This window comes from Platalea leucorodia (assembly GCF_965183815.1).
Source record: "Platalea leucorodia genome assembly, chromosome: 2".
Taxonomy (NCBI): Eukaryota; Metazoa; Chordata; class Aves; order Pelecaniformes; family Threskiornithidae; genus Platalea; species Platalea leucorodia.
The window spans coordinates 34176423-34199846 of NC_138824.1; the positions used below are offsets into that span (position 1 = coordinate 34176423).

Consider the following 23424-nt stretch of genomic DNA (forward strand, 5'->3'; position numbering starts at 1 on the left):
TTACACACAGGGCAAATCCACGAGAGATACTGCACTTACTGTTACTCCATTTAAAAAGTCATTTTTAAAAGTAGTTTTAAGAAGAGTTCATTTTTACAGAGATTTTTGAAACCTCATCTGGTTAATGATGATTTAAACGTGCAATTTATCAGAAGGCAAGCAGCCTATAACCCCAGTACTTAATCTGAACAATCAGATTCTTATGAAGAAGATATTCCATAAAAAGTTTTTTCCATGCCATTGTTGTTACTGCACAATACACCTTTACTCCTCCCTCCCCCCAGACGAGTTTAGTTCTCGCACACGAGATGTCCAACTTTCTCTTGAACTCAATTCTGCTGTTTCAGAATAAATTTCTTCCTCTCCTGGACCAAAAAAAAGAAAGAATCAACTTTACAACCGTAGATGCCCTAACATAACTGTCACTGAAAGAATGTGACAAGATGCAGCCAAAACATACCTAAGAGCAGACCCCCAAAACTCCAGAGGTTTTCTGTCCATATCTGTAATTGTGGGCCTGATGCAGAAATTAGGAATAAAATAAAAATTAAGAATAAAAATTTTGTTCTGGAAAAGAAGAAAGGAAAAATGGGACATACAACAGTAAAACAAGTTGCATAGTTGTTTTACACCTTGGTTCCCAAAATTTAAATTCTGAAGTGACTCTTAAATAATTTAACTTGGACAGCACAGGCTGTTATACTTCCTGCAGTGATGTCTGCATTCAACCTCATAACCTGTTTTTGACTGAAATATTGTGCATCTGGTTAATTTACAGCTTTCAGATGACAGGCAATGTTGATCTGGATACACTAAGAGACAGAAAATTCACCATTTCCAATGATAACTCAGCCATTAGAATAAAACTGTCAGTGATAAAAAGTGATTTATCATTTGAATTTGTTGCTCAACTTCCTGCCACTACTTGTTCCTTTATTTTTCCCCACTAAGCAATCTTCCTAGCTATCATTCTTCCCAAACCCAGTATCTAAACTGTACTAGAACCACCTGGTTTTTTTTTCTGCTTACAGTAAACAAAGAGAATCTCTGCCCTTCACTAGACAGTATTTTCCTCTAGTCCTCTTATCTTTCCATACTGTTCTTTTCATTTTCTAACTTTTTAGAAACAGGGTCATCATTAAGTCTCGATCTCTCAGTAATCAGTGGTCTACAGAGAAAATCCCTGCTGCTTCTCAGAAATAAGGGTGTTTTTTGCTTTTCATCCACAAGTCTGCCCTGAGGGACAATTTTACAATAAGCTAAATCTATCTAACTGCAGCCTGGATCAACAAAAGCAGTTCACTTCCCTCTATTATTCCCCTTCCTCTTTCCCCTCTCACCTCACGGTTGTTCAGTTCAGCCAATCAATCCTTCAAAAGAGTGATTATTTTTCTGTCACTTTGGCTTCCTGAACCAGCCCTCCACGAGTCAACCAGTGCTGCACAAGGAAGCAGTGGGAGCACACAGGAAAAAGTCAGACTGCTGGTTTTGGCAACAGCTTGTAGCTAGATCAGCTCCGTTATTTTGTAATACTGCATCTTCAGATACTCACCTACAATCACTAAAATGACAGTTCCTTGATCTCTTTCTTAGTTTTACTGCTTGGTTTTGGCTGTGTTAATTCACATCTGAATGGACAGAGCTGCTTGAGTAATCCAAGTAAATGAATATGATCACCCTACATCACCATTATTTACCAGTTATTAAGACAGCAGCATTTCACATAACATGTTACATTTACTTCTTTATTCATTAACAATAATGGTAAACAGTATCAGGCCTAATACAGATTGCCATAAAACTCCTCGAAAACATGAGTTTGTTGAAGATTCCCATTCACTAGTGATTTGGAAACCCTTCAGTCTTTCAGCCCACCTTTTAAACCTTGAACAAGATCACCCTTTTATCACAGTCACGTGCAATATTCTATCAAGTCGGTCACAAAGGTTTATCTATTGAGTTGGCGTGCATACAAAGTACAGGGCAAGAGGGGAGATTTGGAAAGTAAAGCAAGCAAGAAGTGTACCTCCTCAGAGATCAATGGAGTGTCCTGAACTCAACTATTTTAAGTGCAGGACTTAAATATCCAGAGACTGCACAAACAGTACATTTGGGGACTATTGTCTAAGAGCTAAATTGAGCTGTGAGTTTGCTTGGGCTCTCCTGACTGTTCTGGACCCAACACATTGATTCTCTCTCTTCCAGTGGCTGGGGCTCTACATGGGCCTGCACTCCTCAGGGAGCTAGCACAGCAAAGCACGAGACTCTCTATTTGCAAGAGAAACGAAACTAATGTGGTCATCCTTATTTTTAGTTTTTTGGGGGAGAAAACACAACATACCACTTAACTCTCTCTACCCATCTCAAAAAAGAGGAAAGGCTTGACACAACTAATTTTCTATAAACTCATGTTGCCCAACATTTGTAGCATATTTCTGTCCTTTGATGCTGAATCAGCTTTTCCACCATTTGCCTGTGGCGGATACTATGCTAATCAACAGTTAAACAGCTCATTGTTCAAGTACAAACCATTTTCCTATTTATGGAAATTTCCCAAATATTGCCAGTTTCACTAAAAATGGCATCAGAGCTTGAGATCTTCTCAGGATTTCTTCGTTTTAGGATGAGATTTAAGATTGTGATAACTTGCACAGCAGACTCAACTGATTTAATATGTTCATCTATGGCAGATGGTACTTAAATCTGGTTTAGTCACTAGACTGAAGAGCGTATCATCATGACTGCCCTCAAACAAGCATATTTACGCACAACCTTTTAGAACAGACAACAACATTAACAGCATCGCTTCCATTCTCTCCAAGGGGCCAATACCACTGTTAAGCCTTGTTAGTCCTTGAAAGAACTTTAATTTCTTACACTTCATTTGCAGTTTTTTCATCTCGTATATTTTTTCTAATTTGAACAGACATTTCGACACTGAACTCAAATTGGGCTCTGCTGACTCATTCGAGAACCATGACTTTTTGGCTGTCAAACACTCATAAAAGATGACACAATTTTTGTTTAAACTTATTGTTTTCAGTTTTTATTCAACACTGAAGTTACAGCTCTTTTGAAATATCAAGCTATATATACCTGGCTTGCAACATGCTTTGTTTGACCACCATACACGATCAAGACACAAACACTGGTCCCTCCTAGCAATTATTAATTTCCTTTCTTACAGTTAGTCCCATTCCGGCTGTATAATATCTCAAATGCAGTTATCTCAGTAAGGATGTGAGATTTTTGTTTAAGAAAAAGAAAATCACAATCTATAGGTCAGGTAATATCTTAGATTCTGCACATGATACTTCCAGCACGCCTCCCATAACATGGTTTTTCTTTCCATGTTACAGAATAATCAACACATCCACTCTGTTCTGTTAACTCAGACTTTATAGTTCTGCATTACCAATAACAGAACAAGGGAATGGTCTCTCTCTTAAAAAAAGGTTATACTCTGATTTTAGCATTGTACCATTTGCTTTACTCCAACAAGTTTCAGTAACACCAAATCTTGTCAAACAAAGAATTTTCAGCTATGCTTTCATGTTACTTTGACACCAAGCACTGACTTCAAGTGCATAATCTACAGACACATATAAAGCAATGAAAAAGTTTCTTTTCACATTCTTTGCAGAGATGTAATGGCATCCAGGCTATGGCAGGAAAAAGGGTAAATGAGCACATCCAACACTAAACAGTATTTTCTAAAGTTTTACCTACTGTAAAGGGACAGGATCACCACGTGTTTTCTTTAGCTACAAGCCTCACAAACATTGAGTTAATCAGCTACTCCACATCAGTCTACCCTCATACCCTCAACCCTAACAGCCTATTGTGAAGGGAAAAAGTATTCCAGTATAATTTGCATCAGCTGCTAAGCTCTTCGAAATTTTTCTGCTCAAAGCAAAAAGCTCTACAAATAAATTTCTTCCTAGTTCTTAACTGGTTCCTAATCAGTTCTTCTTAATTACAAAGAACTGATTCCTCAGATTCTGTCTCTTATACAGAAAGTGTTCTCTTTCCAGAATAGGAAGTCTTACCTGTTGGGTTTTCCTAAACTCTTCAAGTAGTTTTAAGGCCATATCATAATCTTTTAGTAAGTGGTACGCAATGGCATATCCAATCCAGGAAGCCCGTTGTGTGGGGCGCAGCTGAAGTAGCTGGTATCTTGTCTCCTTCAGTAAAAGAAAAGCAATTTAAAAATAACAGAGATGTTAAAAAAGAGTTACTACACCTTTATCATGATTTACCACCAGTATGGCTAATATTTTAAAAGATCTTTTAAAAGCCCTAGGCAGTTTTCTAAATTCTAACGGGATGGGCAAAAGCAGCATGTTGCCATCTCACAAATCTGGGGGCTACATTTAAATAATAGGAGTCATGGCACAAAGGATAACATCTGCTTGTTGGGACACAAAAGGTGTCATTTTCCAGAGTACCTCTTAAGTGCCTGAATTATTTCCAAAGATAGAGCTTTGAAATCTCAGAGAGGGGTTTCCATGAGAAAGCATGAGCTCACTGCCACTGAAAGAGCAGAACAACTCTCCTCATGCCCAGGCACAAGGTCCTCTTACTTACACTGCTGCAGTACTTCTCAGACCCCCTTCCTGAGTCAAGTCATATCCCTAAGTCAGTTATTCCCTTTTCTTGCATTAGCAAATTCAACATCCTCAGCGGAGACCACCTAATGCTGAAGCCCACAGTCCAGTCCTCTGCTTTACATGAAATAGAGGACAGGAGAGGAGCAGAACTTTTCCCTTTCACAGCCACATCAGTTCAGCCGTTTTGAAACCACTAACCCTGTTTTTAGACAAGTTTTAAGGTTTTATTTAGGATAAAAATCCATATTGGGATTCAAGAAATCAGTCATCATGGGGCAAGTTCCCCACATACTTGAAACATGTGTGATAGTGTATTGTCACAAAAAACCTCTTCAGTATATGCACCCAAACACCATTTGCAGTACTTTACAATAGCACAGTAAGTACTCCTACTTGCTAAGCTAAGTCTTATCCTTTTTATTTTCATTATTTTAGTGAAAAATGAGTTGAAAACTAGAGTTTCACAAGGTGATCCACAAGTCAAATTGTACAGAATAACGGTACTTCTAGTCCTGTTCTCAACATTATATTATATGGAGCTCTCCTGCAATATGTTTTCATGCTTTCCCAGACAAGAGCTTAAAACACTTTTGAAACAGCAAAAACAAGTATCAACAGAATTACTACCAATAAAAGACTTAATAATGGAATAAAATAACAAGAGAATGCTACCAGCAATAAATGGGAATTCAAAGGGAATACTTACTCTATATCCTTCTAAATCCCTCATCTGAATCTGCAACAGAGAGAGATCTCTCAAGATCTGTAGATTATCTTTATCTAGTTTCAGCGCATTCCGGTAACACTTGATAGCTTCATCGTATTTCTTATCAGAACGTTGCAAAAGACCATAGACATGCCAACCTAATGCATGTTAAGGAAGATACATTCACAGTTTTCACAAAGTAACTGCAGTGCATTTGTGCTACAGACCAAACAACTTGACATCTTCCTTGAAGATCAACACCCTTATAAATTAAATTTGATTACTGCAGCCAGCCTTTACTGACACATTTTGAAATATTAAATGCTTCCAAATAAGCAAAGACATCTCATTTAAAAGTCTTCTGTTAAGTCGCATTCATACCCCCGCCCCAAAAACACTGTTATACAAACTAAATGATCCAAACTCCCCAAGACCCAGAAGAGTTATTCCTAGAGATGTATTGTTTAAAACATACTATTGTAATTACCGTAGGAATTCTTACTCATGGAAGTGTCTCATTCTAACAATACAATTGGTGTACAAGTTTTACTTCTCCTCACCTGCGAATCTGTAGCCTCAATTAGTCTCCAGATTTTACAGTAAGGGATAAACACAGAGCTACACTTTATTCATTGACAAAAGGAAATCTTAGTATTTCTGTGCGTCAAAAGTCTTTGTCACATTCTCAGCATCTCAGATTGCCATCAGAAGTGTTATTTCAACAGACTTTTCTCTCACAAGCATTCTTTTTTATCCTCGAAAGATTCTGAATTCAAAGCATGAAACCAACACGCATCATAGCAACACATTACGCTGTGTGTGCTTACATCAGTCTTGAAAAGTTGTATTAAAAGAAAGATTACTTGACACAATCCACCTTTTGCTGTTCCAGGTTACTAGTAGCTCACTGAGACAACATATTCCACAGTAGTAAATCTGAACTTATTTTGATTTTCAAGTTAGAAGTGGCTCAGAACTTCTCTCAAGAAGCTCTCCCATGTGCCTCTAAAGCAGAACACAGCAAATCTTGGGGAGAAGTGTATCCATCCTTCACTCACTTTTAATTAAGATGTCACAAATAACTCATAGTGCTAATAACCAAAATATTTAAGAGTTCTTATGCTATTGAATTGAAACAGAAGCAACTGTTCCCTCCAAAGAAACAATCATTTCTAAACTTTACATCTCCGAAAGTTGAGAAAGCACATTAAAAATTCAATGGGTTAACCTGGTCAAATTAATTAAAAGAAACAGAACTAAGTTTGCTCTTTCTTAGAAAGACTCATGTCCTGAAGTAAGTTCTAGATATGAAAATATAAAACAGGTTTGTAATTATCAAGAATGAAAGATATAAGACTCCAGCCAAAAGAAAAGACTTGTAAGAATTAACAGTTTGAAGGAAACTTCTAATACACAAGCAGGAGACCCTGTTTTGCATTTCTATGGGAACACCAAATCAATTTCAGCCAGCTGAAGCACACAAAAACTCCATACACATCTTTGAGACTGCTAGGAGAGCTGCTATTGCTGCCATAATGATTTAAGACTAAACAGGAAAGGGGGACGAAACGATTTTGGATACAGTTACAGCAGTTGGTCTAATACTGCTACTTCTTTCTATAAATCCTGCCTTGCCTATTTGAGTTCAAGTATTCAGGACATGGATCGAAGTTAAATGTGGCATCTTCGTATACCTGCCGCAGAACTACTGATATTTTAGATTCTCGCCTAGAGCAAGACAATTCAGTCCAGAAGAATTTATGTGCACTTTAACAGTGTACTTAGACCAAGATGATGCTTTGAGTCATTTATCAGGCATCATTACCATTCCTGGATTCAACTGGTAAACTGGCTTAATCTTTCATAAATCATATTCTTCACCACGCAATCAAGTAAAGAAAAGCATAAACCCTTTCAGAAATAACTGTGTACAGTAGTCAAGACTAAGGATAAGAAATTTTAACAGCTGATACAAGCCAATAAAGCATAGTGCCACCAATTTATTACAGTAGACAGCTCTGAACAGTCTGGCATGTGTTTTTACAGCATCCTGAGTATAACACGCCATTACTTAAAACATTTATTCTTGAAATAAGTGTAGATCTCTGACTAGATCATTACTCAAGTTATATACAAAAATAGGTCAGAATTCATTTGTAGTTTGACCAGAAAATTTCTGGATTTCTAAACAGTTTTAGAACAGACATTTTCCCCCAAACTTCAATATGTGGAACCACAGAAGAATTAAAATCTTCTACTCCTCCTTAAACATGTCAGAACACTGAAGTGACCAGCTGTATTTTAAACACCCCCTACCAGGTGCTTTCTGTGTGTACCAGGTGCACAGATGACAAAATACACCAAAAGCACCTTCAAATGTTACCACAAGAAAATAAGCACACACAGATGTATTGCACCTCCTCGAAACCAGCTACTGGAACAAGGTGACCTTAGTGGCTACCCACTGCCTCTCCCTTTAAACCAAATGACAGACATATTAAGCTCACATAAAACAGGAAATGAAAGCATTATTTTAGAAAACCTCCCAAGCTCTGCTTAACTAGCACTGAGGATCAACAGGCCTTCAAACTTTCATCAGAACTTCATGGCTAGTCACAAGCCTTTCCAAAGGATGCAGAAGGAACCTTTATTAAAAAGCTCAGCCGCAGATCTCAGTATCTCATGGGCTAGAATATATATTCTCCTAGTCTTGACTCTCCCCATGTACTGGAGCCCCACCATCAGGAAAGATTCAGATATTTGGGGAGTGGCATTATGAGAGCACATCAGGTGCTCTTGTAAGTGTGGTAACAGCAAAAGAGGTTTGCTATTTCTTTAGAATTTACCAAGAGATGACAACTGAAAGTACTGTGACAAACCTGATGCTCAGTCTGGAATTAATTCACTATCAGGTAGCTTGTGCTCACTAGAGAAATAGTTCTGCATAGACAGATTACTCCAGGGGGATTCTCTGTAGAGCTGTAACAAGACACTTGACTGTAAAAAGTTGGAACTTCTTGCTTTGTCAGAGCTAGTTCTATGGATGCAGTTTAAAAAAAACAAAAACAAAAACATTTGCACCTAACAGGATTCAGATGAGTTTACACTTTCTCTGAATTCAGAAAACAAAAATCCTTGTAGTCTTCTTAAGGTAAGTTTAACAAGTCAGTAAAACACTGATAAAAATCTGCTAACACACATAACCAGAAAACCCCAACTTTTTTTTTTTTTTTTTTTTAAACTTGCCCAGGAAGAGGGTCCCTTTGACCACCCCACCCCGCAAATTAGATCTGAAAAAGCACAGGTCCCTCCAGCATTTGTAGGGAAGTCTTCTAGACAGTTTTAGGAGTCAGCATGAATTGCAGACAAGAATTAGTGATGCTGATAAATCCCACTCTGGAATTTTGTCTAGGAATTGGAATCCCCCAAAACTCTCCACTAACTCACCCAGATTCTTTTGCTCCCTGATTTAAGGTGTGAGACTTCCTATACATAGATTAAAGTTGCTTTGGTATTCCTCAGAAGATCAAGAAGGTACAAATTATCTTTGATTGTTCTATGGCATACCTCTAGTAACTGATAACCTCCATTCCCTTACAGGTTTTTCCCAACCTCTAGCTCCCTGGATGTTTAATACAGGAACGGCGTAAACAGCCATCCCTTTGTCTTAACTACATGGCCATCATAGAGCATTTCCTGTGATAAAGGAAGATTTATTTTTTTTTTTTAACGTTGAAAACAAATATTTAACAGGAAATTTGCCCCCTAACATGCAACTCAAATGCATACAGAACAAGTAAGGCATTCCGTGCAAATCTGAAGTAGCCTCCTACCCGTGGCTTAAACAGAAGGCAGCTACTCCCAAAGCTCTTGGGTAGCTGTTAAGTATTTCGCAGGTATGAACTTCTGGAAGACAAGCTTAGAACAGAGTAGTAGTCATCAAGCCAGCAGACCTAAACCATTACCTAAAATTTAGTGGCAAAATAGATCATTTCAGAGCACCTCTAGATTGGACTTCTTATACCTTTTTAAGAGAGAAAAAAACTTCAGAAAAGGCCAAATTTTACAAGCCACACCTGTTCTCTGCAGAAAGTAAACATCATAGATGGTCTTTTCCTAAGAGATAAATGTAAAGGGCCTTTTTCTTAAAGATTCTGCAAAATTGTAGGCAGGAAAATAAAACCTTTTTTTAAGTATTTGATTACCAATTAATATTCACTGTACATACCTTATTTTAGACTTTGTTTTATACAGACCACATTATGTACTTCAGAAGTACGTACTGATGTAGCAACAAAATCATACATGCAGAAGTGGTAACTCATAGCAAAAAGATCAGGTTTTGTATTAAAAAGGATACAGACATGACTCTTTACATCATTACGAAGTCCTTTACGAACAAATTCATATGCTTCTTCCTTCTTCCCTAAGCAGTTCAAGGTCAGTCCCTTCATCGCAAGCGTCTCTGTAAGAAATATCATATAATTATGTTTCTGACTTCCCATATGCCAGTTTCACAGTGCAGATATCCTTTGAAGTTGTTATACAGTGAAGTTCCCCATTAAATTATAAATTTAGATCAGGATAGCAGCCTAGCACAGCTGAAGACTGTTATATGGAAGCACTTCCCTTCCTGAAATTGGCCTTAAAAAGATCACTGCAGAGCATTGTACAGATGTGATGAACACAGACAACACAAACTTTATTAATTAAAAAAATACATTTAACTGGCTTTAAGGGAGTTAACAAGAAGCTAAAGCAATTTTAGAGAGCTTCTCAATGTGTGCTAAAGTTCCAGGTAGGCAGAACAAGAAAAAATTCATCAGGTTGTGTCACACCATAAAAAACAGATCTCTATCACAGCCAGCTCCACTATTACAGGTTGCTTACAAAGTTAAGAGGAGCATCTTTCCTGCTACAGTATTTTGGGGGTAAAAGACCTTCTCAAAGTAGTAGCATTTTAATCAACATTCTGAGAGGCACAAGATTCCAAATAATACGTTGGTATGACTATTGCTCCCTCTCTTCCCCCATTCTTCAAGTAACACTATGGGAAACAAGTTGTATATAATGCATGCACTATGCCTGAAACACGTTCCAGATTCATATTTCAGGTTTTTTTGCTAAAAAGAGACCACTTAGTTTTGGCCCCTGCCAGAAGATTAGTCACATTTTCATTATAGTACTCTGGTTTTCCTCCAATTGCAACCTTTTCCCCAGTATTAATGGCAATGGCCCATCATCTCAAGGTCAGCCATTACAGCAGTTTCAAGTTTCATTGATAGATCTGTTTAACACAGTTTTCTGTAAAAGTACACCTAAAGTGAATGATGACCCAAAATGAGCCAGGGCTTTTGTTTTGTTTTTAAATTGTCCTACATCCACACTGTAAGAGCAGAGAAAGCTAGAATGATACCTTCCCAGCAACATCAGGAAGCTTGAAAAAGAAAATCCCCACTGTGGGAAGGAGGGCAAGCTACTCCTACCTTCCCACACCAGGGAGATAACTGTCCAGCCACAGCAATCCATCTGTTTGCCACCTTCTCACTAAATTTTTCAAATTCCTTGTCTCTGAAGCTAAGTGTGACAACAGTGCAGCTTCCCATCAGATCATTTCATTGGCTTAGTTCTGCTTCAGCTGTTCGTTCCAGGCTTTGCTCCCAAGCTTCAAAGCCATTAGTGGCTCAGAGCCCAAGTAGTATGTGGCCTGCCAAGGCAGCTAGTTGTCCTGGAAAAGTTTAAGAGGCAGCAAGAGCAGAAAAGACAGAGATGTATACTGAGATGTTATAAAAACACAAGAGCTAGTAGAGACAAATGTATTAGGTCAGAGCTGGACAAGCCACTCTAGCTTTGAAGCAACAAGAAAACTGTACTTTTATCTCTAGGGAAGTAATGAAAACAACGAAGAAACAGCAAACACTGCTGGAAGCATGAAAAGGATTAGTCAAACATTTTGCCAAGATTTGACAATGTCAAATAGGAAAATAATTTTACTGACACGGTACATGCACACTCCGTGTTCGGCTGCTTCAACAGCAAACAAACAAGAAAAATTCACTGTATCAGAAGGAAAGATTGGCTGAACCACACAACAGAAACCCTGTAATACAATTAGAGTATCTTACTGAGGATTAAGTTCTGACATGTAAATAGAAGCAACATTTTGCTGTCCCATTTTCTGCAATATTTATCAGAACAGGGCCTCCAGATTCTGTCTTTAGCTTCAAGTCTTAGCAGTAACAGTATTACACTTAACTTTGCTCCTTATAAGTAGCAATTTGGTATGCAGTACAGAAAATTTAAGAGTATTAACTTGACAAAAAAAAGCAAGATTTTGAATTCATTGGGAGAATACCTCCATGTAACATTCAAAAAAAGGCTGGGCTTGCTGTTAAGCAGGAATGTAAGAAAAACCCCACACTAGCATTCTGACCCAGAAACCTAGAAAGGCAACTTACTTGGAAGCTTCACTGTAGTGTGCTTCCACCATGTATTTTGATCTTCAACATCCCACCGCACAGGAGTGTTTGACTGAGCTAGGGTGAAAACTTGGTCTGAATGCACAAAGACTGAAAATCCAGAGTAATTATTCAGTCAGAAGGACAGAGCTATACTCAGCAACAGGCTCCTTTCTTTCCCAATAGTATGGAATAGATTGATTATACATTCAAGTTCATGACAGGAGAAAAAAAAAAAAAAAATCTTTTGAGTCTGCAGTTACCTCCATGTTCAGCAAATTTCGGGTTAGAGAGGATCATCTTGCAGAACTTGAGTCCATTTTTGTACTGTTTTTGTTCATAACATTTCTGGAAAAAAGATGGAATACAATCACTGAAATGCATTTAAAAACAGAGTATCATAACATACTATTACAAATGCAGTAGTTCTTTCAGTAAGGTATGGCAAATCAGATCACTAACAAGCTCTAGCTGAATATGACTATTCATATTACATTACCATTTTTCAGCATTCAGAAGATTATCTGCTTTCATTTACATGCAGCCAGTGCTCTACCTCATGGTCTCCTTTTTTATAAAAGTTATAATTCTTTCTCAACAGAAACAGGAAAGGCAAGTAGGAATATTTACTTTGATTCAGAAGTTCTTAAAACAGATAGCCAAGTTAGAAATCTTAACAGAACTTTTGAGAATTTCCCTGGCCTAGTGACCTCCTAAAGTAAGAAATCTCAGACAGAAGACTTTGCTTGTTGCCCATGTAGACTTTTGGGAGGAAGAGAGAAACCATGAAGTGGGATAGACCTATTGTAACCTCAAAAATCTATATATATAGATATCCAGGGAGGGAGAATTTACCTGGGTATTTAAAAAAAAAAGTCTCATTTCTAGCTGGAATAGTACAGCTAAGGGCTACTTTTAGATTTATTTAGGGTACCATTTACCTAACCGCGAGGTAAACTGGCAAACAATGCAGTTCAACTGTGGGAACACAAGGGAAAAAACCCCACGTGTGAACCTGGGTCCCTTTTCTTCTTTTGAAAGATATTAGCTGATGTTAATAAGTTAGTAAGGTCTCAGTAATTTACATCAATTACAGATCACTACAGTTGATCACTTTAAAACAAGTTTACTTAAGCCAGTTAAAGACATCCTTGTATCAGCAAGCATGAAAATGATTTAAGGTCATTTAAGCTTCTTAACCTGAAGGAAAAAAAAACAAACAAACAAACAAAAAAAACAAATAACAAACCAGGCTTAGCTTGGCACCATTTTTGGTTAATAAAGGTGTATTGTCCTGCTGTAAATTAGTCAGCTATTCTCAGGAGAAACTGTCATTTCAGTTATATGCTTGAGCACTTCAACCTTCTCTCACTGATCACTCCCACTCCACCAATCTTCCAGGACAGAGGTAAAAATCTATGTTAAATTAATGCAGAGTGTAGTAACTCCTTTGCAGTCATAATACATCACCGCATCACTTCCCAGGGTACAAGCAATACAGAAACATGCCTATGCTCACTTCTGGGTAATTGGTTAAGGTGCCAAAACAAGGATCCTCCTCCAGTCTGTGGGAAAGGGCTTAACTGCAGACAGTTTTTAAGTCTTTGTTCCTTGAAACTCAAGACACTTGCAGTTAACCATGATTAACTGGAGACTAAATCACAGAATAATTTAGGTCAGCAGGAACCTTTGGAGGCCACCTAAATCACCCCTCAAAACAAAGCAGAGCTAACCTTGATATTGGATCAGGTTGCTCTGCCTGGCTGACTTCTGGCAGGATGGCCAGGGAGTTCCCATCAGAGGCAAGTAGTTATACTATGGCAATTAATATTTAAACAACAGCAATAAAAAAAGCCTTGAGAATTTTAAACTGAGAACTAGTTTCCACATCTTTATCTGAAGTGACCCAGGTTGCAGCAAAACTTGCTAGGGAAAGGTCAAATTCTCCCATTCATCTATTTTTTCTTTCTTAAATATAGGATGCTTAGTATCATTTTTAAGGAATCAAAGAAATACCAACAACGCTCTAAGTATGCTCTCTAAATTTATTCAGGTATGCCTGAAAAAGTAACAGAATAGTAGAATCACAGATGGATGTTCACAACTCTTGCAATGTTAAGTGAAACTCCAAATATACAGCAATGCTTAACCACAGAACAGAAGCTATTTGAGTCAAGTATGCACTTAAAATAGATTAACTACTTGAGGAAATCGCATCTATTATCCTTGTTCTGACATTTTTATCCTATAGAGTTCAGTCTCAGGTCTAGAATAAGAACTGAACTTAGATAATTATAGACAAATTTGAGATTTTTGGAGGACAAACAAGATCACATTTTCCAAAGGCCAATAGTTGGATAGAAGAGAGAAGTTAATGCTCTTCAACAAGAGAGAAGCACGAGTTTAATATTCCCATTTGTCTGGCCTGCTGATAGACAACCAGTATACTTGTACTTGTCAATAAACAGGTCAGCTCGAAGCCAGACACAAACCACAGCATTTCTTGCCCAGCTGCTAGTTACTAGACAAAAGAGGGGCTGAGCACAGAAACGTAATGAATCAGTACAAAAATGTAACTTTATGCAATTCCACTGCTTACGCGACAAGCCTTGCTGGTTAGTCAAAAGGTGACTTCCCAGCCCCGCTCCCTCCAAATACATACATACACACATGTCCATTTGTAATTAAGTTATGTATTTATACCAATACATTGGCTTAAACGTACGCCAATATAAGAGAAAAGGACTTTGCTCAGCAATACAAATTATTTGCTTCTCATCAACAGATACAGATATACCGAAAGGCTTACAGATTCAGTTACATGGACAAGCCCAGGGCTTTAAAGCATCCAAACTTCGTGAACGGCGTGCTTTTAAACTTGTCTACCCAAAAGCTGTCAATGAGCACACCGTGCTCCACCTGTACCTTATTTACAAGAGACCAGAGTCTGATGCCATACAATACCATCTCATTTTGTAGTACAGATGGGAATTTCATAGTTGAGAAACCTGATGTCTCCACATGTATTCTCAAGTTTTGTACTAACCAGGAAAAATATAGCTGAAATGCATTCATTAGTATCTGTCCCACTGCATTAAGTCTTGGTATATTAAAAGCTCAAGCTAATATGCCAGGTTTTTTTTTTTTGTTTAACAGCCTTATCTGTTGTGCTTAACTTGAGGCTCCCCATCACCCTTTCATGGCAGTAATTTCCTGCTAAAACTAAAGCCAAATCACAAATGTTCACACGCTTGAAACCTCAAAGGGAGATTTTGGCAAGGCCAGAATGTTATCCAGAACTTCTGCTACCAGATGTTCCTGGAAGGATGTTACCCCCTCTGGCAAACATGTCATCCTGGTTTATTGCCTTTTTCAACACTAACTCAAAAGATGTAATCTACTTGTAGACTTTGCCATACAATTAAGCTAGACATCATTTTATGTGCTTACAGGTAAGTATCAGGTGCCTCTACACAGAGGTCAAATAAGCACAGCATCTAGGAAGTAACTATAACTGTAAAGGTAAAAAATACTAGTAACGTGGATACAACAATGAAAAGCAAGAGGAAACTTTGATCTTGTATTACAGTGCTTTGCTGCTTCTATTTAAGGAACTACCATTCACAAATTCTAATGTATTTTTTTGTATCATGCCATCTTTTTTTAAGACGTAAAAACCCTTCCACCATTTGAAAAGACAAAAACCCTTCCACTACTAAGTATCAACAGAATCAGGGATCCGAATGGCTTGCAAACATTACTTGTAAAACAGGACTTCATGCATCACTACTCAATTGCATATGCTATTTACATGTAAATTATGTTTAACTATTTGCAACATCAGGTTAGTAAAGGGATGCTTTTGCAGACTATACCTCCCTAGACAAAGCATTTGCCACTTAAGAAAACGTCTTGTATTGAGACAACTACGTTTTTCACATATTGAAGACTGAGTTTAATACACCGGTCGGCAATTTTATGGCTGAAGAACATCTCATTATGGCCCACAAACATTAACACTCACTTCCGAGAAGCCATTTAACAAAAAAAAATCTCAAAGAGAGACTGACTGCAGTTGCAGCAACCAATTCCCTTTCTCACTCTGTGACCCTAGCGCCTCTGAATGTATGGAAGTGACATGGTATTATTTCAAAAACCATTTTCATGTGAAGGCTGAATAAAACGTAGTATCACATTCGAAGAATGAGGACAGGTATCACATCAAACCAAAGAGTGGCATTAAGCATAGCAACCAGGCTTCCTTGATCAACTGAAATGTTTTAATAGTTTTAAGCTGTTTAAGATGGTCTGTGACTGTAACACAGCTGCAGCGAAGACGTTCAATCCAAACGAGACACACTGACCAGTCTCATGGTGAGCATATGCATGTTGTGAATTTTGGGGTTGTCCTATCCAGGGACAAAAGTTGGACTTGATGATGCTTGTGGGTCCCTTCCAGCTCAGGACATTTATGATTCTATGTGTAAAGGGGGCTTATAAGATGGGGACAGACTTTTAATAGGGCCTGTTGCAATACGACAAGGGGTAATGGTTTTAAACTAAAAGAGGGTAGATTCAGACCAGATAGAAGGAAGGCATTTTTTATGAGGAGGGTGGTGAAGCACCGGAACAGGTTGCCCAGAGAGGTGGTGGATGCCCCATCCCTGGAAACATTCAAGGTCAGGTTGGACGGGGCGCTGAGCAACCTGGTCTAGTTGAAGATGTCCCTGCTCATTGCAGGAGGGTTGGACTAGATGGCCTTTAAAGGTCCCTTCCAACCCAAACTATTGGATGGGGCTTTGAGCAACCTGATCTAGTGGAAGGTGTCCCTCCCCATGGCAGGGGAGTTAGGATAATCTTTAAGGTCCCTTCCAACCCAAAGCATTCTATGATTCTATGTGCAATTTTCTTTAATAACAATACTAAATCTGGAAGTTGGTTTTGCTGTCTCTTGACAAGAACTTGTCAAGCACTAAATCCAAACCCCTGCCAACAATTTAACACTATTGTCAGATCCTACCTGTGCAGCCCATGTTCTATTAATACAGGTCTGCACATCAACAGGCTGCCTTGCCAGAAACATGCTGGACCATCAGAACCACCAATAAGAAAAATAAGCATTTAAACTGATTTAACTATTTCTAAGTAGCTGAATAAAAACAGCTTCAAGCTTTATTAGAATAACATAATTTCTTTAAGTTTATTAGTCTTCCCTGCTACTGTACTTCCATATAATCCGCTTGCAGACCTCTCAGTACTCAACAAGAGTTTCAACATTCTTCTTGTCAGGTAGCGTCTTCTCTCTTGTTGCCAAGATTTTGGTGCAACACCGAGGACTGGGGTTTTTGGCAACACCCAGGATTCATTTAAACAAAATTTTTATCTTATGTTCTCAATGCTTACATCTTCAATTTCTTAAACTGTGTCTGCCGTGTAACAACTGATGGGGGGGGGGAACAGGTAAGGAAGGAACCCAAGAGCTCAGTGTGGAACATCAGAGCCTAGAGAAAGGGACAAGGCTTGCACATCAAGCCCTATGGAAAGAATGCTGGAAGTCAGTTGTGCTGGAAATCTCTCCATGCCGCAATGCTGATCAAGTGCAGTAATAAAAACCCCTCCAAGTTATCAGTGACTGCGATTCTGATCAGCAACTTTTCCTGGGAGCTATCTGACAAGTATTTAGGGGCTGTTCAAATTATTAATATGCATTTCTGACCAAAACGAGGCACAATCAATACAGGAACATCAGCAGACTGTCAGTATTCTTCTTAATTGGCATTTAAACCTTGGTCCTTTTAAAAACCCTTTCGTGTTTTATTGCACATCTATACAACAATGTCATCTCCACCTAACAGACAATTTATGTTTCTCACAGCAGCTGATGAAAATCTAAGTACCTGAATCACATTTTTAGGCAGAACTCGGTATATACTGTTCCTATGCTAACAAATAACAACTACCAAATTATCCACCAGTTTGATAGCAAGGTCTGACACCACCTTGTTTGAATGACATATGATTAAGTTCTGAAAGAGTTCAGAATCTGTGTTGGAAATGCTCCTTGTATCATGAAATATTTGGATACTTTGCAATACTAATACAGGAAAAGAAAGCATCATCATACAATTAAATTTCAGAGACAGACTAGGGACCTCTGCATGAGGTTCCCCAAACAGCAACCCTCTCTCCACACTGATTTCGGTTCACTGATGTTTGAGAGAATGGGAAAAAGTATCAGCTGGAAGGGGCTTCAGCTCATAGAGGCCAAGGGAAAAGTTCATTACTGCTTTCCCACTCTCACAGTATCTTAGATTTCTAGTCCCAGGACAACCCTTCCAGAATATCAACATGTTCTTCTACCCTTTCCCCCAAGCCCTACTGGTATTTATAAATGCATATAAAAACTACCCACTTTCTGCTGGTAAGAGTGGTTAGCCTCATCAGCTGAAATAAAAAGAAGAGGAAGACAACCTAGGTCCAGCCTTGCTTGCTTCAATTGTCAAAATGGACAGGCCACATAGCCCTTCCCCAGACCTGGCAATGCAGAAGAATGCTGAGTCAGACCGCAGACAGTGGTGTACAATAGAACAAGCGGGCAGCATCACATATAGTGGCAACGTTTTGATCAAAGTAGTAATGTCACAGTAATATCTAAGCTTTCACTATCGTGACTCTCTGCATAGAACAGCATTTTTTCCTTCAACCAGCTTTTTCCAGTTATTTAAATTCAAATCTACAGAATACACAAAACACATTCCCACCTGCGTTCTGTACAGTAACAGTTGTAATCCCTGCTATTTGTATTCTGTACTATTGGCAAAATAAAACTGATACTGTATTTCTTATCAGAAAGAACATGTGCAATAACAAATGTTGAAACAACATTCTCATCAGAGACATCTTTAACAGCCCTATAAACTATGCCTCTTTTAAAGGAGGACGCTTGTTATTAAAAAGCTTGCCTTAAATTAAGACCTAGTCTTATTCTGCTCTGTGCACACACATTCAATACAGCTTGAATCCCTAGAACATCCTTTGCTTTGAAGCAAACAAGAGAACATGCAGTAGAAAGAGCTCTTGCTTGCAAGTACTTAGCATCTGTAACTTCCTCTCTATTTGAGTTAGTAGAGTTCTCTACCATCTACAAACATGTGTATGCCTCTGCAAAGCAGAAACCATAACAGAAACGCTAGAAATTAGACGAGTCATAGCCCCATCATACATTTTCAACTGGTTTTTAAACTACATTTTGTGTAAAAGTACTGAAGAGACCAATCTGCCACATCTCCCAGGATGAGACTGCAGTTTGCTTAGCAAGAACTCAGACTGAGCAGGTGCCCTACAAGCCAGTGGAACTGCATCTGTGAGCAGTTAAGCAAATGGAATATCAACATCAGCACTCTTTTGTGAGACCTGATACACACACACACATATATATAAATCTCAGCCTTTAAAAGAGTTACACTTTTATATAGACATCTTAAAGCAAGTTCAAGGCAATTACCGATGCAAGCCTTAAACGCCAGCTTCATCTCGACACTTTTATAGATTTCACAGTGATTCAGACAAAAAAGTTGCATGTATCATAACAGATCAGACCCACCTGGGGTGGGCCACTAGAGGCAAGACACAAGTGTTAGATGCATAGGGAGATGCATAGGGAGAGGCTTGCATAACAAGCATTATTACAGTTTGCACCAGAATGTTCTCAGCTTGTGCCTCACCAATCCTGCGAGCCAAAAAGTATATCTTCACACACACAAAAAAAGGGCTTCCCCCTCCCCGAAGTGCCTAAAATTTTTCATAGCTACTACATCTTGCAGCAAAGGGTTCCACAGTATAACTACCTTTTTGTCAAGACCTTTGTTTGGAGCCTGCTACTTCACAGCCACCATTTCTACCAAAATGAAAACTAGGCATGATAGCTTGAAAACAACCAAGTCCCTACTTAACTTCTCCAGATTGTTCATAATTTCAGAATCTTCTACTAAGTTCTGTCTCCTTCAAGAAGGTCATTTCATACTTCCATCCTTCTTCTGAGGAGGCTTGGGGGCAGGACCAGGGGAAACAGCAATACACACAGCATTGCAAATATAGACTTGCAGCGTACTTAAGCAGTGGCGCAACAGCATTTTTCTTTTCCCAGGATTCACCAGCTTTCAACTACTATACAAGGAAATTGTTTTAACAGAACCTCAAAAATCCCTAAAAATCTCAAATCTTAGGGGCAATCCAGCTCACAGCCCATACTAGGTCTACACTAAATTGAGATTTCCAAGTCTAACATCCATCTACAAGCAATTTTACTTGCTATGACTCACTTACTCCAAAAACATGAAGTACTTCTGCATGTTTTCAGGTGGCCTTTACTTCCTGTGCCATGAGTAGCTTTGTACAACTGAACTTTTCTTGCTATTCATTGCTTGTTCTGTTCAATACAACCATAGGCAATTAAGAAAAAGTCCCAGCACAAAACACAATAGGACTTAACTCTCAAAAGTTATCATTTGTTCATACAGGAATGTTCCTCAAAAAAAGTCCAGAGTGAATAAATAACCAGCACCATTCCAGGGAAGCCTGCTTTATAAGCCTTTCACGATGACATTTACAAACTCCTTTGAAAAAATTAAACCAGGAATATTTATTTGGGATAAAGTCTTCTCCAAATCAGACTCCCTCAAATCACTGACAAATGTGAAGCATGATTTTCCCTTACTGAGCCTTACTGACTCTTCCCATTAATCTATTCTCCACAATTCTGTCGTTTTAGTAGCCTGCAGCTGGCCAGGCATCCTCACCACCTCTTTTGAAAGCCAGTGTCAAGTAAACAGCCTACACTCTTCCTATGCTGCCCCTCCTTAGCGGCACAAGTAACAACCACACCACAAATACAGTCTTATGAGCTACACCAGAAGATTCTTTAGTGCCAGGTCCATACTCCTACCTTCAAAGGAAGGGATCTTTAACAGACTTGAAACATCCTCTACTCCAGTAGTAGAGTACAATGGTTACCTCAGCTATGTTATTAATCTCATGTGGGAGGCATTAATTAGCGTAACATCATACCTTCCCAATTACTGAGTTTAATAGTTTTTTAACTCCCCTACATCATTACCAGGAGACTATTTGCATGCTTAGAATCCATTGTTATTTCATTAAATAAAATGAAAAATCTTTTAGAATGTTTTGAATAAGAATTAACTTAATTAACTCCTAAAAACACTTGCATATTGATCTTTTATCAAAGAAGAAATCTCTCAAGATTACTTTAGAAGTCAGGGTACAAGAAGGACACTACAGAAAAGCTGAGCAACTCCTCAGAGACAGGGCACTTTAGGTAACTTCTAAGATTTCCTCACCCAAAAAAGTGGAAGATACATGCCTGAATGAACTAAGCAGTGACAAGTCACTACAAAGGGATATACTTGCAGAGTTTTTGTGTTTAATTACTTTTAGTCAAACAAGAGTAAACGGCTAAACTGGTCTCAGTGAGAGTAATGCCTTGTATCTGAAGAGGTACTAGGACTTGCTCCCTCATAACAGGATGAAATATTCACAGGCTAGCCCTTCCTCAAGGGAAACACATTTGCAATTAAAGCAGCAAACCTTGTTTTATGCAACAACAATATGTGGAATTCACTAAGAAATCAAAGGATTAATTACTTACAGGCACGATACCATCCACAGTTATATTAGCATGAAACAAACAGCAGACAATACCTTTACACTGTGTAATACTGGGCAGACACCAATGGTTTTTACAAGACACTAAGCATTTCTTTAAAACAAAAACAATTTGGCAAGTAAGCTGTGAAAGTATGACAACAACCCCATGGCTTTCCTCTAAAGCACTCATAAGGACTACTACCATGCCCTGTCCACACAAAGCTGATTTGATTCTGTAAAGCCAAAGCTTAAAACTAATTTTAAGATGAGAACAGTTTATAACCTGGGTCCTCAGGTTAAATAAACATGTACATGTTTAATAATGTTTAATAAACATGTACATGTTTATTTTAGATAGCATCTGCCCAATTCACTTAAGTCACATGAGCTGAAGACTGATTTTAAGTGGCAAGAAACACACCAGCATTCCTGTATTAATTCTTCTTCATGGATGCCTTTCTCTCTTTCCATAAAGGGAGAGCCAGGAAGCTTTCAAACACTTCCTCCATGCCTTCTGTGAGACTGAGAAGTGAAAGAGGAGAGCTTCAAGTTTCTCAGCCCCTCCCTCCTAAGCAACATCACATCTGTAAGCAGCATCAGAGCCTCCAGGGGAAGAGCACTGGTCTGAGAAAAAGTCCCTATAGAAGAGTGTAAGTAAGGCTTAAGACAAAACAAACCTGGAAGTCAGGACACCAAGACAAATGAGCTCTAGCACTACCTTACAGTAGTACTGAGAAACTAGGACTATTTCCTATGCCGCAATTGCTCTTAGATCCCTAATCACATCACAGCTAGTTTTAAGTTAGCTTGTTCAAGTACTGCCACGCATGCAGGCACACAAACTGATGTGGCTTAAAGACTTATTTACTCAGCTTCTTGATCAGACTTCACAGCTTACACTGAACTCCATGAGGCCACACTAGTTTGGGCAGCTCAGTAAGCTTGGTTTGCTGTCATGGAGGCATCTTGTTTAGACTGCCAATAACCTGTCTCACATGTTACATACGCACACCAAGTCATGACTCCTAAGTAATTCTCATGATCTCTGAGTGAGTTTCCCATTTCATAACTGCTAATTCTCCACAGAGTGTTTGTAAAAATACTTAGTCTTAATATATGAGTAGAGTTTCCTTGCATCTGTTCCAAATGATTAAATCACTACATGCTTGCAAGGTCTTATTATACAGCCTCCCACATAATCCCCCCCCCCCAATTTTTAAAATGCCCATAGCATCCCTAGTCATTTCAAGTATTCTGGCAGTGCCAAAGCAGGCAAAAGCTGCTTCAGTTAAAGAGCCTTTAGCACTACGAGCTATACTACTTACTAAAATATGCTGAAACACATCAAGGAACCGAAGGGTTCAATTTATACTATATAGACATTAGTATTCCAGAAAGAGAGTGCACCATGAAAAAGCAAAAGCTAGCTAGAAAAAGTAATAAGAAACTAAGTTTCAAGCCGTAACAATACACGAAATGACAAGCCAACAAGTAAGAGTTTGCAATTAACACTTTGGGAACTGTGACTAGCCACTACACAGCACCAGTTAAGTCTTCTGAAGGCTTCAGAAAGCAAGTAAATTTCCATATCAGCTTCACTGAAGTTTATGCATCTCTTTTTTCCTTGCCTAGGCACTTATGTTTTGTCTACTGTTTAATAAAAAAAAAAAATAAGAACAGGTTGTCTAAAATACGATGTCCAAAAAAGTTCTATATTTCAGTTGAAAAAACTTCAAATGTGACTGCTACTGTGAACTTGTTTGCTACTAGTAAGAATAATCACTTAACTGTTCTAATATTAGTCATTTATTTTTAGCAGAGAGAAAGAGGAGTGCTAGAATGACTTACTAAGATGCATACCATAAGCATGCAGTAAGCAACAAATCACCATTCAGAACCATGAAGTCTCTTAAAATCCCCATACTCCCCAAAGCAGGTAAAAGAAAACAGCTCTGAAGCACCTGCTGAAGCGCACCAGCTACAT

General features: G+C 38.5%; 1 protein-coding gene across 4 annotated transcripts in view; it reads right to left on the bottom strand.

Annotated features, from left to right (window-relative positions):
• The window catches only part of NAA16 (N-alpha-acetyltransferase 16, NatA auxiliary subunit), a 72458-nt gene that overhangs the window by 47213 nt on the left and 1821 nt on the right, over positions 1-23424 (bottom strand). For 3 of the 4 annotated variants that reach the window (XM_082331165.1, XM_082331163.1, XM_082331166.1), the window contains exons 2-5: positions 12038-12122; positions 9677-9781; positions 5317-5474; positions 4050-4184 (exon numbers count right to left, since the gene is read on the bottom strand). In XM_082331165.1, coding sequence (XP_082187291.1) covers positions 4050-4184; positions 5317-5474; positions 9677-9781; positions 12038-12122 — 483 coding nt within the window. Of the gene's footprint in view, positions 1-4049; positions 4185-5316; positions 5475-9676; positions 9782-10802; positions 10871-12037; positions 12123-23424 lie in introns of those variants that run through there. The other variant, XM_082331164.1, reaches the window with a different exon arrangement.